Source organism: Ovis canadensis, chromosome 10, assembly GCF_042477335.2.
Source record: "Ovis canadensis isolate MfBH-ARS-UI-01 breed Bighorn chromosome 10, ARS-UI_OviCan_v2, whole genome shotgun sequence".
Classification (NCBI taxonomy): domain Eukaryota; kingdom Metazoa; phylum Chordata; class Mammalia; order Artiodactyla; family Bovidae; genus Ovis; species Ovis canadensis.
Window position 1 is genome coordinate 34,133,163 of NC_091254.1, and position 21,731 is coordinate 34,154,893.

General features: G+C 42.2%; 1 protein-coding gene across 7 annotated transcripts in view; it reads left to right on the top strand.

Moving 5' to 3' along the window:
• Positions 1 to 21,731, top strand: part of LOC138446509 (uncharacterized) — a 412,831-nt gene that overhangs the window by 112,141 nt on the left and 278,959 nt on the right. Inside the window, exons 1-2 of one of the 7 annotated variants that reach the window (XM_069601428.1) lie at positions 15,572 to 15,766; positions 16,512 to 16,557. The exons of the other annotated variants lie outside the window; for them this stretch is intronic. Coding sequence (XP_069457529.1) covers positions 15,751 to 15,766; positions 16,512 to 16,557 — 62 coding nt within the window. The 5' untranslated portion in view covers positions 15,572 to 15,750. Of the gene's footprint in view, positions 1 to 15,571; positions 15,767 to 16,511; positions 16,558 to 21,731 lie in introns of those variants that run through there. 7 annotated transcript variants of the gene reach the window in all.

A 21,731-nucleotide genomic window follows, 5' to 3' on the forward strand; every position in this document is an offset into this window, starting at 1 on the left:
AAAAATAATTTGTGAACTCTCTTATAGATAGCTTGTTGTTATTTATCTAGTCTGAAACCATTTTTTTTTTTGGTACGGCCATTTGATCCATTTACATTTGTTCCCATATCTTTTAAACTAAATTTTCTTTGGGGTGGTTTTATTTATACTTTTTGTTTCTATATTTCCCTTTTATTCTGACTTATGCTATATATACCATTTGCTTTGCATTTTACTCCAAATGTAAACATTCTGTTTTTTCATTCTACTGAAATGTACCTTAAAGAAACAAAACCTAACCCCATAAAAGCTGTCTTTTTTTTGAAATATCACAGTCAAGAATGAAATAATTATTTATAACCCCAAACTTTGAACACTGGTCTTTCTTCTCATCTGTGTGCTTTAAAATATTTTCATATGCCCAGGTTTATTTCTCTTTACTTATCCTATGAAGGACCAATGTTCAAGAATAGACAAGACATGGAAGCTACCCAGCGGTGCATAGTCTCACTTAAGTAAGATACAAAGATCCTCTTTGGGATTAGATAAAAAGACTAAAGGTACTGAATTGACAACCAAGTGTTGGTGTTGCTGGAAAAAGTGGCTCCCACTCTGAGATTTCATTTCATGTAAACCGAGTCTCCCTGGCACAAAGCGCGGTGGCTCCTGGAAGAAAAGACTCACTGGTTTGCCCCTAGTCAACAAATGACCGCTTCCTGGCCCCACAAGCAAACTGGATCAGCCGGGAGCAGGCAGAGGCAAACACAGAGGTAGAAGGAAGTTAATACAAATGTTTTCTGTGGCAGTGTGGAAGCAAAGTGGTCTCAGGGTAACGCAGGACCTAAGACCCGCACCAGAGCCTGAAGCACTGAAGTGGAATAAGCACAGACACTGGTCACTTGCCGTGTATTAAGGATTGTTTAATTTTGCATCGGAATCCAGAGTGCTGTAATTTCTAAGCTTCCACATTACTGCATGGGCAGTTTTTCTTATTTCATATTTTCTTTGTTCATGTAAATGGTTTTGGTGGAAGGGTTTTTGAGTGTTCTCTCATTTCTAAGCCAGAAGCCCAAGGGCATTTCTTTCCCCCAGAGAACAGAGCTCCAACTCAAAGAATTTGTACTTACGATTTTCAGGCACTAGTTGGCAGACAAGGCCTTGTGTCATCTCTCCAATCTGAATTCTGGATGGATCTAAGGAATCATTTAAGGTACAAACTTAGGTGACACCTCTGGGTGAGTTTCTGAGAAAGTATTGGGGCAGACCAACTCAATCCTTTCAGCCATGCAAAACACTTGCAACATTCAAGCACTTTTGTGAAACACAAATACGCATTATGTAGCAAACAGGATTGGGATGGGTCTTGTGGAGCTAAAGGCATTACCAAAAAAAAAAAAAAAAAAAAATTCCAGGATTCTAATAGCTAGGCACAAGCAGCTTCAGGATCAGCAAGCAGCAGCTGCGGTGTTTAAATAAACACCCAGCCTCTGCACGTGCATACATGGCAAGGCCTGTCAGTATCACTTTTCAACCACACCTGCACTCCCAGGTGGCGACAACTGCCACCAGCAGCCTTGGCTCTTTAAGGAAGGACAGTCCCGGATTGTTTCACAGAGGTTTACAGATGGAAAAATAACTACCCCTCACCTCAGGCCAACACTGGGAACATTCTGCATTTCCTTTATCATACTTTAGAAAAGGCCTCATTTCCCTGCCCCTCTCTCCCCAAAGACACCAGTTCTGAGAACTTCAAGTCTTTCGCGATAAGTCTGGAACACAAGGCCATTCATTGGTGTTAAAGTGGATTTGCTCAGTCTCCATGAAAACTTTCAGGGGCAAGGTGGGACCCTGATGGCCTGGAACCACTGGCGTGGAGCTACTTCTGGGATGTGAAGTAAGAGCCACTTGCTGAGTTGCTTGGGCTAAATCTGAAACGACAGTTCAGCTGCCCATGTTCTTTGACTTCTGGAAACTCTCTTCCCTCATGGCTTTGCCAGTAAACCCATCTATTTTACCTTCTCTCTCTGTATGTGCTTTCTTATCCCCTTAATGCTGACTTTCCCCAGTTCCTAAAATGTAACAGTCTTCAGAGCCATCTCCTTGGCTCTTATCCTTTCTTCCTCCTCATGTTGTCTGTAGGTCATCTACATTCCTGTCTTCAGCCCCACACCCACACAGCCAGCTCCCTTTGGGACATCTTCTCCTGGGTCTCCAGGAGCTCCTCAACTTCCCTTGTCCTAACTGTGTTCTCTGTCTTGGTTACGAATTGCCCCTGACCCTCCTGAGAAGACCTATCTTTTTTCACACCAGCCTTATCCTCTCTCTCTTTTAATTTTTCTCTGTTTTCAGCACCAGTGCTCCTGCTTTCTCATTTGGAAAAATCTTTATTGAAAAAAAAAAAATCCTGTTCATAGACTAAAACCTCCGTGGAACTTTACCCAGTCCTCCTCCCTCTCTGCTGGAATTAATTGCTACCTTCATTGGTAAAATAAACATTACTGAGGACCTGCTGGGCTTGAGGCACAGGGCAGGCACTGGGGACCCTCAGGAGTCTGGTGCAGGAGGCAGACTGTGGTCAGCTAGCATTTGAAGTGGTGCAATAAAGGTATGTGCTAAGTGCTGTGGGAGCACAAGGGAGGGCGTCACTCACGCTCCATGTTCGGAACTGCCCACGGTTGGGAGCTGGGAGCAGAGTGCAGGGAGTATAGAGCGTTCCCAAGTGAACAACTCGGCTCGCTGGACACATCCTTCTTGACTGTCTCTCCTAGGCTCTGACCTGTCTCTCCCTCCAAACTCATCCATCTGTTGTCTATTACTGCCACTGGGAAGCTCTGCAGAGTGAAGACAGTTTCATCTCTCTCTTTTTCTCTTTCCAGATCTCAGAGTCAACTTGTGACTTTAATAGTTTTAACTCCTTCAGTATGACATGGTGATGTTGGGAAAAATATAACCTGAAAACTAAAGCAAATCTTAAATGGTGCAAACTCATGGTGAACCTCCAGGGTCTGCGCCCTTTAAAAGCTTCTCATTGGGGATCATCCCCTGCCCCGTTGCCTGTCCGTCTCTTTCCTGTGGGCTTTATTGTTTGGTAAAGCTGTTCTGATCATGCTGTCCTGCTTTTTCTGGTGAAAATGATCATGGGGGTACTGTCTAGGTAGCATCACTACTTCATGCTTCACTGTTTAACGTATCCTATCAAGTTTTTATTCTAGATGAGTAGAGAGACTAGGCCCCATTTGGGAGCTGAGACAGCAAGGGAAATTAGGCATCTTGGTAACTGTCCCATCGCATGGAATCTGGCATGGAGTTGGTATATAGGATGAACTCAGGAATGATGAATTTGTGAGATAGAAGATAGTTCAGCAATCATCTGGTTCAAAATGGGAATTAAAATGTCAGTCTATGGAATGATAAGAAATTAGGGGGGTGAAATCTGTGAGAGAGTGTATTATGAGATAGACTTCCCTGGTTGCTCAGTAGTAAAGAACCTGCCTGCCAATGCGGGAGATGTGGGTTTGATCTCTGGGTCAGGAAGATCCCATGGAGAAGGAAATGGCAACCCACTCCAGTAGTCTCATCTGGGAAATCCCGTGAACAGAAGCAACCTGGTGGGCTACAGTCCATGGCATTACAGAAGAATTGGACACAACTTAGCGACTAGACAAAAACAATGACAAGTTCAACATGCTTGTTTTACAGATGGCAGAATGGAACCCGTTCTGCTAAAGAGAGCTAAAGTGAAGTGTTCATGGTTTACAGAGAGTTAGTGGCCAGTTTGCTTAATGTCCTGTTCAGTGGTGTTCTTTCTACTTCACTGTTGTCCCTGGAACTCTGTAGTTGCTTATAAGTAGTAATCTAATTATTATAGTCCTAGGTTTATCCTAATTTACAGATGAGGTAGCTGGGGCATATAGAAAGTAAATAGATTACCCAGTATCACATGGGGCCCTTTTTAATAATCTAGACATCCTCACATACAAAATGGGAATTAAAGTATCAATCTATGGAATTATAATAAATTAGGGAGGTAAAATTTGTGAGATAGTATATTGTGAAATGGGCTTCCCTGGTGGCTCAGAGGTAAAGAATCCACCTGCCAATGCAGGAGACACGAGGAGGAGAAGGAAATGACAGCCCACTCCAGCATTCTTGCCTGGGAAATCCCATGCACAGAGGAGCCTGGAGCACTGCCCTCCATGGGGTTGCGAAAGAGGTGGACACAACTGAGAGACTAAATGACAACAACATTAATTTATTAATGCAATATTAATTTATGTGCTTTTTTCTTTCACACTTCCTTTTACTTTGTGGTCCTCTTTTATTTAGGCAGCTAAATAAGAGGGAATCGGCGAATTGAGCCAGATATCAAAGAATGAAATTCTTAACTCTTAGTTTCAAAGAGTCTTGTCCTTGCAGTGGTTATTTACTTTGAGGCCCCTCTTATTTTAGGGATTCCTCAATCACACAATTCTTGATTGAAGGCAGTCTCCTGCCCCTCACTGTGGAAATACGTGGGGGCTGGGTATTCCATTTTCCTCCTACCTGGCAGCTAGCTTGTGAACATGTGAACTACTCTTCAGTTCAGCTCAGTCGCTCAGTTGTGTCTGACTCTTTGCGACCCCATGAATCGCAGCATGCCAGGCCTCCCTGTCCATCACCAACTCCCGGATTTCACTCAAACTCATGTCCATCGAGTCAGTGATGCCATCCAGCCATCTCATCCTCTGTTGTCCTCTTCTCCTCCTGCCCCCAATCCCTCCCAGCATCAGAGTCTTTTCCAGTGAGTCAGCTCTTTGCATGAGGTGGCCAAAATATTGGAATTTCAGCTTTCGCATCATTCCTTCCAATGAACACCCAGGACTGATCTCCTTTAGGATGGACCGGTTGGATCTCCTTGTAGTCCAAGGGACTCCAAGGGACTCCAAGAGTCTTCTGCAACACCACAGTTCAAAAGCATCAACTCTTCGGCACTAGGCTTTCTTCACAGTCCAACTCTCACATCCATACATGACCACTGGAAAAACCATAGCCTTGACTAGACAGACCTTTGTCGGCAAAGTAATGTCTCTGCTTTTCAATATGCTATCTAGGTTGGTCATAACTTTCCTTCCAAAGAGTAAGTGTCTCTTAACTTCATGGCTGCAGTCACCATCTGCAGTGATTTTGGAGCCCAGAAAAATAAAGTCAGCCACTGTTTCCACTGTTTCCCTTCTATTTCCCCTGAAGTGATGGGACCAGATGCCATGATCTTAGTTTACTGAACGTTGAGCTTTGAGCCAACTTTTTCACTCTCCTCTTTTACTTTCATCAAGAGGCTTTTTAGTTCCTCTTCACTTTCTGCCATAAGGGTGGTGTCATCTGCATATCTGAGGTTATTGATATTTCTCCCAGCAATCTTGATTCCAGCTTGTGCTTCTTCCAGCCCAGCGTTTCTCATGATGTACTCTGCATAGAAGTTAAATAAGCAGGGTGACAATATACAGCCTTGACGTCCTCCTTTTCCTATTTGGAACCAGTCTGTTGTTCCATGTCCAGTTCTAACTGTTGCTTCCTGACCTGCATACACATTTCTCAAGAGGCAGGTCAGGTGGTCTGCATTCCCATCTCTTTCAGAATTTTCCACAGTTTATTGTGGTCCACACAGTCAAAGGCTTTGGCATAGTCAATAAAGCAGAATTGATGTTTTTCTGGAACTCTCTTGCCTTTTCCATGATCCAGCGGATGTTGGCAATTTGATCTCTGGTTCCTCTGCCTTTTCTAAAACCAGCTCGAACATCAGGGAGTTCACAGTTCAAGTACTGCTGAAGCCTGGCTTGGAGAATTTTGAGCATTACTTTACTAGCAGGTGAGATGAGTGCAATTGTGTGGTAGTTTGAGCATTCTGTGGCATTGCTTTTCTTTGGGATTGGAACGAAGACTGATCTTTTCCAGTCCTGTGGCCACTGCTGAGTTTTCCAAATTTGCTGGTGTATTGAGTGCACCACTTTCACAGCATCATCTTTCAAAATTTGAAATAGCTCAACTGAAATTCCATCACCTCCACTAGCTTTGTTCATAGTGATGCTTCCTAAGGCCCACTTGACTTCACATTCCAGGATGTCCGGCTCTAGGTGAGTGATCACACAATCATGATTATCTTGGTCATGAAGATCTTTTTTGTACTCCTTATTGTCAAATTCAGACTTAAATTGAAGAAAGTAGGGAAAACCACTAGACCATTCAGGTATGACCTAAATCAAATCCCTTATCATTATACAGTGGAAGTGAGAAATAGATTTAAGGGGCTAGATATGATAGACAGAGTGCCTGATGAATTATGGATGGAGGTTCATGACATTGTTCAGGAGACAGGGATCAAGACCATCCCCATGGAAAAGAAATGCAAAAAGCAAAATGGCTGTCTGGGGAGGCCTTACAAATAGCTTTGAAAAGAAGAGGGGAAAAGCAAAGGAGAAAAGGAAAGATATAAGCATCTGAATGCAGAGTTCCAAAGAATAGCAAGGAGAGATAAGAAAGCCTTCCTCAGTGATCAATGCAAAGAAATAGAAGAAAACAACAGAATGGGAAAGACTAGAGATCTCTTCAAGAAAGTTAGAGATACCAAGGGAACATTTCATGCAAAGATGGGCTCAATAAAGGACAGAAATGGTATGGACCTAACAGAAGCAGAAGATATTAAGAAGAGGTGGCAAGAATACACAGAAGACCTATACAAAAAAGATCTTTATGACCAAGATAATCATGATGGTTGGCTCCCACCAAAGACTGTGTGTGAAGATGGTGATCCAGGGATACCCAGTGGTTAGTTACTGTGGTAACAAGGACATGCTCAGTTGTGGCAAGGTCCTCACAATTTCAGTGTTTGGTTTCTGCCGTTCAGCTTCTTTGAACTCTTAGCTGATTCTTCAGGCTTCCAGTGATTCTGTGACCTACCCAGTATTAGTTTAATAAACTCCCTTTTTCTGCTTAAGTTAGCTGAATCTGTTCACAGCAAGAACCTAGACTGCTGTGATCCAAGTCTAAGACAGAAATATTTGAAACTGAACCTACAGAACAAATTTTCTCCAACAAAGAAGTGACAGAGCCCTTGGTGATAGAGAATTAGAGAGATATGGGGTGGGGTTCCCGAGAATGGACTGTGTGTCTCGCCCCGCCCTCTCTTTCTGTAGAATGCAACACATGGCGAAGTTTGTGTGCAAGAGGAGAGCATGTGACTCATTCTCCTTGAAACCTGGGAGGAGGCTTCCTCCTACAGGTTCCCCGTGCTGCCGGGAGTGGAAGTGAGAGTTAAGATGGCTTCACTGGGAACCAGGCAGAGAGGAGGCCACAGCTGCCCATATGGTTTCCTATTACTCTCGGAAGAGCTGAGTTTTCCCATGTTCCATGGAAGGTGTGGAAGTTGGCTGAGGGAAAGAGGAAGGAAGAAACTAAATAGAACCAGAAAGCAGGAGGGCCAGTGGAACTGAATGGGTCTTAGGATTCTGCCTAGGGGTCTTTGCAGCTGAAGTCAAGGACAAGGTGGGTATACAGACAGTTCGTAGTCCCAGCCTAGAAAGATGTTCACACATGGAAACCAGATGGGACTAACCAACTCAGGTATCCCGGGGAGGAGAGAGGAGAATCCCACACCCAAAACACCTCTGTCCCCAACACTGACACCAAGACATTCTATAAACACCCTAGAACTGAGGTCAGTCCAAGGGAGAAGAAGAAGAAGAGTAGAGGAGAAAATCGGAGCTGACTTAACAAAACTTGCAATGATTGAGAAAACCCTGAAGGTTTTATTTATCTGGAATCAACTAGATTATGTGTTCTGCCATTTGTGAACTGGAGTTTGAGATGGAAAAGCAGAGTAGCATTCTTGCAAACCTGAGACTTGTGGCCTTTGATCAAGAGAATTTGCTTTTAGTGATTCATGCTTTGAGCTATTATTAAGAAGGTGTCCAGTGCTATCCTGGATAGGAGGACCACACAGCTAAATAGCTTCCTCTTTGAGTCACTTCTGTGTGGTGATGGAAACGAGGCAGTCCTCAGCTTTCTGGAAATACAGTTCTGGTGCATGCAGCCTTATACCGCTGGGATGCAGCCACGTTGGTAAACAATTAAGGGGATGCACAGGACTGTCTGAGAAGCGTGATGAAAACCATAGTCAGAATACCAGTATCCCCAATACACAGTGGAGCTGCTGGCACCTGGACGACCATGTGGCATCCCATTCCTGTTTTTCTTGACATTTTATGTTTAAAATTGTTTTCTTTAATTTTAGAGACCTTTCCAGGATAGCAATTGCAAGCTGGATATTGAGAACATCTATGACTGCTTGTTGTGGATTTGAAGGACTGGTTAACTAATGATCTGTATGGATTTGGCAAACTAATATGTTTTAGAGCTGTTTAGCGTCACCTGAAGTTTTCTGTCACCTTCTATTGTTCTTTGAGGTTTTCTCCAAAGCATAGATATTCAGTGAGGAGACTGCCTATGTAGGAAGTTTCATCCTGATATGACTGACGGTAAAGATTCGGTGTTGGGCCTTTGCCAAACACTCACAACTGAGAACTACCCAAGAGTAGCTAACGTGGTAAACAGAAAAAATAGCAGGACTAATGACTATTACTAACTCTTATTTTCCCCATTTACACACACTCACATGGACCAGTTCCCTTTCGACACAGCCCTGAGTGTGTCACTTGAAAATACAGGCTGTCTAGGTGTGTACTCTCCTGCACTAACTCTGGAGTCTGAAGGTCCGTGAGTTGAGAGATGGGAATGAGAAGGTGAATTTGGAGTTAGTAGAAGACATGAAATTGCATCCTGGGATTCTGGTAAGGCTGATTTTTTTTTTTTTTCTGAAGCTGAATCTGGTGCTTTGGTCTGTGCTGGAGTGGAAATAGGAGTCGGCATAGTCCAGACCACATGGAAGTAGATTAATATACCTCTTTGAATGAGGCTTAGAGGATCTGGTCATTTGGGGGACCTTTAGACTGAGGGGGAGCTGGTGTGCGAAGGACCTTTGAAGACGCCTGTGAAACATGTACTGGGTGTTTCAGATTACACCTGAGTGGGGAAGGTCAGGAGCCCGAGTTCGGTGGGTCTCCTGTGACCGGCTCAGAGAGGTACCTCGACCTAACCAACCAAGCCCCTCCCCGAGCTTGGGGCAGCAGGAGACTTCATCACAGCTCTGCAATGAGACTTTTGCATGGTGTCCTGACCAGTCCCTGCACCTCTTTGTGCCTCAGTTTCTCCTCATGGACAAGAGATCGTTTACTAGTTCCCTTTCTCCTAGAGGATTAACTGAAGATGGGATCCTAAGCATCCTCACTCATCAGATGCTTCATGAGTGCTCAAGAGCACTGTTATCCCAGTGGCATTTCATCTCTATATTTTAGTTTAATATATATGCTGTCTACTGGCTCTGATAATTCTTAAGATAAATATGTGGTAGATTTCATGCCATGGAAGAAGAGTTTCAGCCTGTACTTGGACTTCCGAGGCTGGGCCAGCAGATGCAAAAAGTCAGACACAAAGCACTGAGTCAGTCTTCTAGATTCTGGCTTCTTGATATTGTGTAGACAGATTATCCAGATGGTGAAACCGTCTCTCTCAACACCCCGTTTCGGAATATGTTTGTGTATGTCTGCTTGTGCATTGCGTTGTGCTTCTGTCCAGTGTGAGTTACCAATCATAAGTGAGCCGAATCATTCTTTCTAGAGATGCGTTCAGGCTCACAGCTTAGCTTTGTGGCAAATGCTGGTTCCCTTGCTTGAGTGTTGCAGGTGCTGATTTCTGTTTCTCATTTCCTCCTCTGATGCCTCATCTCTTTCTGTTCTTATGTCTCTCACCCTGTGGCTGGAGGCTGATGGGCTGGAGTGATGAAGGCCACAGATCCCTGAGCACCAGGCTTGCTTCAGCAGCACCCACTCCTCCTTTATTTCTTGTTTCTCTCGACCTCAGATCTTGCTCTTTCATTCCTCTGCCATTTGGCAGCCACCCTACCTTCCATTCCATCACCTCGGGGATGAGGCCAGGGGCAAACCTGACATGGCAGTTGCCTTGGTGGATAGACCAACTTTCTAGGAGCCCACCTCCCAGAAACTCAGCCGATGGTGCAGCCAGGAGAACAGGTCAACAGCGCATGACTAGGCCACGTCTAGAGATTTAGAAAATTACTTTTCTCTGTGCCCTGCCACTAAATTCTACTCGCCTTGATTAATATTCACAGAAGAACAGACAACTTTTTTTTTTTCAAATGTGGTTAAAATACACATAACACAAAATTTACCATTTTAATAATTTTTAATTGTACAGTTTTGTGGCATTAAGTACACGTGCACTTATGTCATCATTATCATCATTCATCCTGAGAACTCTTTTCATCCTTGTAAAACGGAAACTATACCATTAAACAATAATGATTAAAAAAAAAACCCCATTCCGCCTTCTCCTAGTCCCTGGCAACCACCATTCTACTTTCTGTCTGTGTAGACTTGACTACTCTAGGTACCTCGTGTAAGTGGAGTCATGCACTGTTTGTCTTTTTGTAACTGGCTTATTTTACGTGGCATAGTGTCCTCAAGGTTGCAGAATGTGATAGAATTTTCTTCCCTCTTAAGGCTAAATAGATTACACTTTGTTTATCCAATTATCCTTCCATGGACATTCGAGCTAAGGATGTGCAACTTGTATATGAGTGCCCCATTTTGGGAGCCAGTATGTATGTGAGGTGGTAGAAATACCACAAAATTTATGGTCAGACAGACTTGGGTTCCAGTTGTGGTTCCATTTGTTCTTAGCATGATCATGAAAAAGTTTCTTAGCCTCTCCTTAAAAAAGTACTTAAAAAATTCCAAGTAAATCTTATATACAGAAAGGAGTATGGCTTACATGTCCTGTTTGAAGAACAATAATATATAATAGTAACATAAAAACAGAATAAGAAGCCACATTCTAGCCATACAATCTAAGAGACTCAACATTACCACAACACTTGAAAGCCTTCAGTGCCCCTCTTGGGTGCTCCTTTGCTCCATCTTGAACTGAAAATTTATTTACATTATTCCTTTGCTTTTCTTTATCATTTGTGTAGATCTCTAAACAAGGTATTATTTAGTTTTGGTGTGCTTTTTAAACTTTATGTAAGTGAAATTTCACTGATTTATTTTTTCCTCCAGACTTTTAAGTTTGGGGATTAATTTGTGTTAAGCACATCACTATAGTTAATCCATTTCCATCATCGTAAAAGTATTTCACTCCCATTTATGGGCCTTGGGTTTCCTCCTTTGTTCCCTTCCTTCCTTTATCCCTTCCTCCCTCCTTCCTTCCTTTCCTCTCCCTCCCTCCCCTACCTTTCTCCCTCTCTTTTCCTTTCCTCTACACACTGTGCTGTTCTGAACTTTTGTGCACGTTTCCTGCATGCACGCAGGAGTTTGTACACAGTATCTACATACAGTGGAATTACTTGATTACAGGGTGTTTGCAGGTTTCTAGGTAATGTTCAATTATTTTATAAAATTGTGCTCTCCCAAGTTGTGCTTCCACTGGCAGGGCATGAACGTCTCCATCAGGTCACCTCTTTGCCGACATCTGGCAATCCCATTGAAAAATTTTGCCCCCTGATGGGGACATCTGGTGGGTGTGAAATGGTCTTACACTCTCTTTTCAAATACTTAATCTCAGTTATCTTCATCGAACATTCGATGGTAATAATTGCAATGTATATGGTGCACCAATGAGAATTATTTTAAAACAAGATTGTTCTTCCACGAATGTGAACCTGGTTGAACAGCATGACAGCATAGATACTTGCTAACTTTATGCAGAGATGGCCTATTGTTGCTGGGAATCAATACTGATATAAATATTGATTAACCCTAAATTGACTTCTTGCAATAATCCAAGGAGGAATAAAGCCTTTACCTCACTCCCAGATGCAAACCGGTGTGTCAGTCATCTAGAAATATCTGCCAGGCTTTCAGTTCAGTTCAGTTGCTCATTCCTGTCTAACTCTTTGCGACCCCATGGACTGCAGCGCACCAGGATTCCCTGTCCATTACCAACTCCCAGACCTTACTCAAGCTCATGTCCATTGAGTTGGTGATGCCATCCAACCATCTCATCCTTTGTTGTCCCCTTTTCCTCCTGTCTTCAGTCTTTCGCAGCATCAGGGTCTTTTCCAATGAGTCAGTTCTTCGCATCAGGTGTCAAAGTATTGGAGCTTCAGCTTTGGTATCAGTCCTTCCAATGAATATTCAGGACTGATTTCCTTTAGGATTGACTAGTTGGATCTCCTTGCATTCCAAGGGACTCTCAAGAGTCTTCTCCAACACCACAGTTCAAAAGCATCAATTCTTCAGCGTTCAGCTTTCTATATGGTCCAACTGTCACATCCATACATGACCACTGGAAAAACTATAGCTTTGACTAGACGGACCTTTGTTGGCAAAGTAATGTCTCTGCTTTTTAATATGCTGTCTAGGTTTTACCCATGGACATAAAGCATATAGAAAATACAGGTCTCAATTTAACAGAAAAGGGGAAGAGAAACATGAGGGAAGAGTGATAGGTACTTTCCTGTGTGTTAATCCCCACAATATACTCTTCAAAAGAGGTATAACATCTGAGCTCTTAGAAATGGGGATCTAGACCCAGAGAGTTGTCAGTCAACTAAAAATATATTTCAGTTCTGAGTGTGTTCCAAACAGTGAATTCAAAATGAATATACATGGTTCCTGCTCTCAAGAATTTTATACTCAGCCTGGCAAGGAAAACAGATGTGAATACAACTGTAATTGCATTTTCATGTGTTAAGAGGTATGATAGAGGTAAATTCTAGATACAGGGATGGCTTCTCATGGAGGAAGACACACGAGACAAGCTTGGAAGGATCAGTAAGAGCTGGTTGGGTAGTAGAAAGGGACATTCCAAGTGGAGAGGACAGCATGAGCAAAGTCATGGGTATGAGAAACAGCACTCCTTTTCTCAGGAAAGTGCAAAGAGGCAGTATCTGATGTAGGGATATTACAGTATCTGGGAGCAGGGATCAGAAGAAGGATTTTTGGAGACCCAGGTGCGGGTTAGATCTTGTGGAGCTAGTAGGAGTCCTCTGAAAGGAGTTTGAACTTATGGGAGCCTTCAGCAAAGCAGGGGAGTAACTTGGCTGAATTTTGGCTCTAGAAAAATCACTTGATGCCTACATAGATTGGTGTACAAGGCTGGGAGTAGGGAGGTTAGGATGTAGTAATGATAGTTCAAGTAAGAGATGAGAAAAGCAGAGGCAACAAAGGTACATTGCAGTTATGTTCAGATTTTAGTGACTAGTGGACACAGTGGCTGAGGGAGCTGTTTGTATTTAGGCATCATTCACCAAGGAAGTGAATATAAGGTGAGCAGGTTTGAGATGAATGAATAAGGAAGATATGGTAGATACATACAATGGAGTGCTATTCAGCCATACAAAAGAATGACATTTTTCCATTTGCAGCAACATGGATGGATCTGGAGGGCATTATGCTCAGTAAAATTAAGTCAGACAGAGAAAGACAAGTACTATATAATATTACTTATATGTAGAAGCTAAAATAAATACAACAAAGTAATGAATAAAACATAAAAGAAGCAGACTTAGAGATATAGAGAACAAAATAGCGGTTACCAGAGGGGAGGGAGGAGGGGCAATAGTAGGGGAGGGTAAAAAAGAGTTATTTGGGGATTATATGAACTCATGTGTGTGAAACTTTTGAAGGTTGCAAAGCACTATAGAATTTAAGAAATCTTTAATTCAGAAAAATAATCCATTAAAAAGTCTGATTTCAAAAGGTTAAAACAGAAAGGTGAGTGGGTTTGGGGTGGGGTGTGACAATGCTATCAGGAATGAACATATTCAATTTGTGGTGCCTGTAGAACATTGAAGTAGAAATGTCTGGTAGGTACTTTGAGTTTCTAGGCCAACTGACTCATTGTGGTTTGCCTGAGAATTTCTCAGTTTTAAAGTCCCAAGTCTGGAGAAATCCTTCAGACCCAAGGAAACTGGAATGGACAACTGAAACTGGATCAGTAGAGTCTGGGCTAGAGAAAATGGTTTGGAATTTACAAAAGCCAAATGCATGAATGAGCATCCATAGGGAAAGTGGAGAGTGAGAAGAAAAGGTGACCAAAGATGGCTCCTGAGGAAACCAACCTTTGACAAATAATAGAGGAAGAGGAATTCATGAAGGAGCTCAGAAGGAAAGCCTCGAGAGGCAGAGATCTGAGGGGATGAGGTTGTGAAAACCAAGGGGGAAAAAGTTTTGTAAATGAAGAAATGGTCAATTGTGTTGAAGACTGCAGAAAACGGATGATTAGACTGGCTTTTGGAAGTAGTCAGGGATGTTTGTTGGAGAAGGCAATGGCAACCCACTCCAGTACTCTTGCCTGGGAAATCCCATGGACGGAGGAGCCTGGTGGGCTGCAGTCCATGGGGTCGCTAGGAGTCAGACATGACTGAGCGACTTCACTTTCACTTTTCACTTTCATGCATTGGAGAAGGAAATGGCAACCCACTCCAGTGTTCTTGCCTGGAGAATCCCAGGGATGGAGGAGCCTGGTAGGGTCGTGAAGAGTTGCACACGACTGCAGCGATTTAGCAGCAGCAGCAGCAGCAGCAGCAGCAGCAGCAGCAGCAGCAGCAGCAGCAGCAGCAGCAGCAGCAGGGCTGTTTGTAAGGACAGAGTCGTTTTGTTCTTAGGAATGAAATCAGCATAGGGCCGGCCAGCAGGCAAGGAATGGGACATAGACTTTTAAGAAACCATGTGGTGAAGTGACAGAGAAGGGTTATCTAGAAGAGGATACAGTGATGAGAGAGAGTTCTGAAAAAAATTAGCGGGAGAGGAGCTTGTATATATGATGAAAGGAAGAAGTTAGTGGGGAAAGAGAGACTGAAGGCACAGGGAGGATAATTGTTAGAGTAAGTGGGAGGGATGGGGTCAAGAAACAGGTTGAACCAGAGCAGACTCCTCTTTTGAGACCAAAGGTATCAGTGTGTGTGTGGGGAGTTTGTAGCAAGGTCATGTAGCCACTTAGCCACAGAGTTGGGATTTGAGTCAATGAGTGCCAGACTTCAAAAGCCATATTATTTCTACCTCATCACAGAAAAATACATTCAAACTCAATAAAAAATGTCTACACATATGCATAGTCACTTAGTGCTACACACAGACAGATATGTGCTGTTGGTGAAATTGGGGAAGTAATTAGAGCAATTGGAACCAGGTGTATTTCATCTGGGGAGCTTAACAGGAAAGGTGAACTTTGAACAGAATTCTTCAAGAAATGGAAAATACGGTGAGGCCAGAATTAGTTTAACATTTAAAAAATTAAGTTTTTCAAATTATACTTACTTATGAGAAATTTGTTTTGACAAAATAAGAAATTTGCTTATTGTTCTTGTAGTATGTAGATTCTTGGTAGATGAAATTGATGTAGAAAGGTATTTATTCCATGTAGCAGCAGGACTGCTAGTCACCATCTTTCCCGTTTCCACTTTTCCTCGTTTATAGCAATTGAATTTTTAAGTGAGATCATGGCTACTCAGCTAACCACTACTAACATTTCTTGCTAGTGTTCTTGACCAAGTTCTGGCGAGTTGGATGTGATCAGAAGTGACATGTACAACTCCTGGTTGTGCTTTTAAAGATAGAGATGTGTCCTTTTGCCATCATTCCTCCACCCTGCTGCTTGAATACAGAGTACTAATGGTGAGCCATCCTGGACCATGCAGATGAAGGCAACATCCTGGGGATGGTGGAGCAGCAACGTAAGTGGGGTTGGGTCCTTACCATATATAAGCCATTGGTAATTTGGACTTGTATTAACAGCATTTCGGCTGTATACCCCATTGCTAGTAGTAAGACTCCCATGCGCATGCATGTGTGTGCTAAGTCACTTCAGTTGTGTCCACCTCTGCGTGACCCTATGGACTGGGTCAGGCTCCTCTGTCTATGGGAGTCTCCAGGCAAGAATACTGGAGTGGGTTGCTGTGCCCTCCTCCAGGGAATCTTCCCGACCCAGGTATCGAACCCACATCTCTTATGTCTCCTGCATTGGCAGGTAGGTTCTTTACCACTAGCGCCACTTGGGAAGCCCTAAGTTACTTATTTTCTTTGCATGATTCATATACATTTATAGTATTATACTGATGTCTGAGCTCTTTGCCTGTTTCAGCTTCCAGCTTAGTTCTTCTTTCTCAGAGCTGCTTTGGCTCTTCAGGATCTTTTGTGTTTCTGTACATGTTTTAGGATTGTTTTTTCCACTTCTGTGAAAATTGCCATTGGGATTTTGATAGAGCTTACATAGAATGTATAGGTTGCTTTGGGTATGCGTGCTAAGTTGCTTCAGTCATGTCTGACTCTTTATGACCCCATGGACTGTAGCCTTCCAGGCTCCTCTGTCTGGGGATTCTCCATGCAAGAATACTAGAGTGGGTTGCCATTTCTTCCTCCAGGGGAATCTTACCAAGCCAGGGATTGAACCCTTGTCTCTTATGTCTCCTGCATTGTCAGGTGGGTTCTTCGCCAGTAGCTCCAGCTGGGAAGTCTCCTCCTTTGGGTAAGTATGGACATTTTAACAATTAATTCTTCAAATCCATGAACATAGAATATCTTTCATTTGTGTTTGTGTCTGCTTTAATTTCTTTCATTAGTTTTCTTTGTATGATCTTTCACTTTCTTGATTAAATTTATTCCTAAATATTTTATTGTTTTTGGTGCTATTGTGAATGGGATAGTTTTCTGTATTTTTTAAGATGTTTTGTTGTTAGTGCATAGAAAATGCACTGGCTTATTTCTGTATGTTGATTTTATATACTATAAGTTTATTGAATTTATTCATTAGTTCTAACAGTTTTTTTGGTTGAGTCTTAGGATTTTTATATATAAGATTGTATCATCTGCAAATAATGACAATTTTATTTCTTCCTTTCTGATTTAGATGCCTTTTATTTCTTTGTCTTGCCTAATTATTATAGCTAGCATTTCCAGTCATATTAATATGTTGAATAAGAATAGTGAGAGTGGGCACCCTTGCCTTGTTCCTGATTTTAGAGGAAAAGCTTTCAAATCTTTCACCATTGAGTGTGATGTTAGCTGTGGGTTTGTTGGAGAAGCTATCTACATTTTAGAATCAATTTATCATCTTCCATATGCAAAGCCCTTCAGTTGACTTTTTATTTGTTTATTTTTATTTTTGGCTGTGCTGGCTCTTCTCTTTGCAGTGACTTCTCTTGTCGCATAGCACAGGCCCTAGGCCCGTGGGCTTCACTAGTTGAAGCACGCAGGCTCAGTAGTTGTGGCTCGCGTGCTCTAGAGTGTGGTCTTAGTAGTTGTGGTGCAAGGGCCTAGCTGTCCGAAGCATGTGGAATCTTCCTGGACCAGGGATCGAACCCATGTCTCCTGCATTGGCGGGCAGATTCTTATCCATTGTGCTACCAGGCAAGTCCCAATTGACTTTCTTTTAAAGAATTTTCCTGTAAGAGCCAACTAGTGACTTCTCTTTACATCTCATTAGCTAGAACTACATCCTATAACCATCTCTAGCAGCGAGAATGACTGGAAAATCTATATGGACATACTGTACTCTGAATAAAACTGAGATTTTCCTCATAAGAAGAAAGGAGAGAATGGACATTGTATAGGCAACTAGCAAATTCTGACTTAGTTGGTAATTCTTCCAAAATTATTGGAGATGAAGGAAGAAGAGAGGAAGTGATACTTTCTCCAGTTATCAAATGAGCAGAGTTCCAGACTTTTGCTGTCTCAGCTGGAATCACATTGCCACAACTCAGGGAATTGCTGGTTCCTATTATTTCCTTGTCTGTTAGATTGAACTAGACTGAACAGGAGTGAAGAGCCTAGCAACTCTTCTAGTGAGATCTTCTGCTCCTGACTATAGTAGTTTCATCTATTTCTTCTAGACTGTACAGAGACTGTACAGAAACTAAGGAGCCTCTATTTGTATACTAAGACCCTAGCTTTCTTGTATTTGTTGAAAGGGACTGAGAATGAAAAATCAAGCTGCATTAGTCTGGTTTCTCTGAGAAGCAGATACCAGGATGGTGCAAGGATTTTATTAGGGGAATTTGTGCAAGGCTTTTATTGGGGGGAATGCCTGTATGAGAGAAAATGGAGAAGGAGCTGGCAGAGCCATCAGACTATGATGCAAGTCTAACCGCAAGTGAAAGAGAGAAGGAAGGTTGGGTAGAAGTGACCTTGACCATTGTGCAGCCTAAAAAAGGTTCAACAGAGCCACTGTGGAATCCTTGAGCCAGCATTGGCTACCAGAGGAGCCTGTTTCCCCAGAACAGGACTGCCTGCCATACTCTGTCACTGGCTGGGAGCAGCCTGTGGCAGTTGTGGCCTTGGTACAGAGGTAACAGTCTATATCAGGGTGCAGCAGGTAGAGACCTTGGTTATGATATTCCTATAGTTGGAGATCTGCAAGGCACAGTCTCCTGGCACTCTCAAAACCTTAATAAGCTTTTGCTGGAAATTAAAGAGAGTGCTGGATGCCACTTACTTTTGTAAACTGGTTGACATCTGTTGCCATGAATTACTTTAGGAAAAAAGTGAAGTAGTGGTGAATCAAAAGAGAAGGGATAAAGTATATTGGAAGTCCTCAGAAGTCTATAATATTAGAACTGAGTGATTCTTGAATTATTTTCTTAAGTTCAACTAAGTCTTCTTGATTAGGTGCCATTAACTTTCTTAAAAATTTGAACAAAAACTTTTTGAATAGGTTGACTTATCAGGTGCAAAATCATCTGTACCAGACATTTGGAGTGTAGCAACAGAGCAAAACAAAGAGGACAGGGTTTCCTATGACTTGTTGATAGATTTACAGATGAGAATGCGTTTATTTGAAAAACAGACAATCTGGGCATCAGACAAGCCAGATATCAGACATTGGAGAATCAACTTTTTGCTAGTAGTTTTATTTCGATTTTTTTACACTGTCAAGTCCTAGCATGGGCAAGCATAAGAAAGCACCAAACACTAAGCTCACCAAAACATTGCCCAGACAGGCATGTCATATCCACAGCAAAAGGACTTTCAAACCTGATTTATTCTTCTGTCTTCTCTCTAAGTCACAATTTGTGCTGATAAGATGACCTAATTTACTTAAAAGTGAAATGGAGAAGCTCAATAAAAATTGAGCAAATCCCGAGTTTATGTGTTGAACGCCCCCATTAGCAGAAAGACTACAGGCAGAGGATGCAGCCTGTAACAGGTTTTCACTCTGGTCAAGATTAAGAGATGAGAAAGCACATGAAATAATCTCAATTCACCATTTTGCAGCCTGGAAGACCTAGAAGAAGAGGAGGAGAATGTTCTAAATAACCTATTTTTCTGATTATTTTCTCCCTCTTTACTATAAATGGTCTAGCTGATAGTTTTCTTGCCGTTTCTTCAGGGAGCTAGTCCTCAAGAAAAAGCCATCAGTATCAAACAGTTTTCTCAGATGATTTTCATTTTCTCTGATGATTTTTTTTAGTTGCATTAATCTAGAATAATCCTGAAGTTCTTTTTGTCCTTTCATTCATTCTCCCAAGATACCTATGAACCACTATTTGTCCTTTTAACCTTCCCATCACCTGGTTATGGCTCTTCTTTTCTGACTTGTGGGCAAGTCAAATCCTTTAAGAGAATTTACCAAACATATAATTTTATCAGTGGCTGTTGGACCCTTCTTAGCTCTTGAGAGGTCCCACAGCTTGTGACCGAATGGCACATTTTAGTGATTTCTTCCCAAAGGAACTTATTCAAATGTAAAAGAATTTCCTTGCATATTTGAATCTTCTCCTGCAGCAATTTGAAGCTGTGAGCCCCAGCTCTGTGAAATGGATTATTAGATATCACCAGAGTCTATAAGGCTTGGAAATATTGCAGGACATTTGGTAAATTGAAAAGCAGCCTTGCAACTCTCTTCAGTATACAGGGGCAGTTTCAACACATTTTACAAGAGAAATTAGTGCAAAGAAAGAGTAATTTCAGTCTCCTCTGCTGATTACCACTCTTAGAACTCTCCCTCTCCTCCCTCCAAGGGGGTTAGCAAGGGCAGCCGGTTGCAAGGCTGCAGCTGTTCTTAATTGTTGACTTTAACTTTGCAGTGGTCCCTGGTGGGAGAGGATGCCATATCTGCCCCCTGGAGTGGACTTACAGGTGTTGGAGAAATGTTTTCTTTCCTACGGGTTACTTGACACTCTTAACAGACAAGTTATTATGATATACCAGCTGACGTTGGGAGACATGAGCTTAAATAGTGCCTGACTTCCCCCGCTCCTTTCACATATGGACCTGCTGAAAAATATATGCTTTCTCTGCATTTCCCTGTACCCTGCCCCCTGCAGACAGGCAGGATACCTCGGCAGCAAAAGAGAATGTCAGGTGGAAGATCGTTACGAACTTGCTCAAAGCAGGCTCGGATTAAAATGGGTTCCAAACTGAAGTGTCTTGTTTTAAAAAAATGAGTATATGAGAAATATTAGCTTTTTTTAAGCAAAAAGTTAAAATGCTACTTGGGAAAAAAAATCTGGTTTTACTTTTATTTGTTTTCTAAGAGTGAATACACTGGAATTTGGTTTCTGAGTTAGGGCTGGATATACCTTCATGCTTGCTCTGTTGATGTCATGATGGAGTTTCACTTACTGGCTGTGGATGTCGCATGTGCAGTTAGTAGCACAGTGAATGTATTCATTTGAATGTATTAATATTAGCACAGTAATTGCTCAGATCGTGAACTCCTTATTACCAAATTCAGACTTAAATTGAAGAAAGGAGGGAAAACCGCTAGACCATTCAGGTATGACCTAAATCAAATCCCTTATGATTATACAGTGGAAATGAGAAATAGATTTAAGGGCCTAGATCTGATAGATAGAGTGCCTGATGAACTATGGAATGAGGTTTGTGACATTGTACAGGAGACAGGGATCAAGACCATCCCCATGGAAAAGAAATGCAAAAAAGCAAAATGGCTGTCTGGGGACGCCTTACAAATAGCTGCGAAAAGAAGAGAAGTGAAAAGCCAAGGAGAAAAGGAAAGATATAAGCATCTGAATGCAGAGTTCCAAAGAATAGCAAGAAGAGATAAGAAAGCCTTCTTCAGCGATCAATGCAAAGAAATAGAAGAAAACAACAGAATGGGAAAAACTAGAGATCTCTTCAAGAAAATTAGAGATATCAAGGGAACATTTCATGCAAAGATGGGCTCAATAAAGGACAGAAATGGTATGGACCTAACAGAAGCAGAAGCTATTAAGAAGAGGTGGCAAGAATACACAGAAGAACTGTACAAAAAGGATCTTCACGACTCGGATAATCACTATGGTGTGATCACTCATCTAGAGCCAGAAATCCTGGAATGTGAAGTCAAGTGGGCCTTAGAAAGCGTCACTACGAACAAAGCTAGTGGAGGTGATGGAATTCCAGTTGAGCTATTTCAAATCCTAGAAGATGATGCTGTGAAAGTGCTGCCCTCAATATGCCAGCAAATTTGGAAAACTCAGCAGTGGCCACAGGCCTGGAAAAGGTCAGTTTTCATTTCAATCCCAAAGAAAGGCAATGCCAAAGAATGCTCAAACTACTGCACAATTGCACTCATCTCACACGCTAGTAAAGTAATGCTCAAAATTCTCCAAGCCAGGCTTCAGCAATATGTGAACCGTGAACTTCCAGATGTTCAAGCTGGTTTTAGAAAAGGCAGAGGAACCAGAGATCAAATTGCCA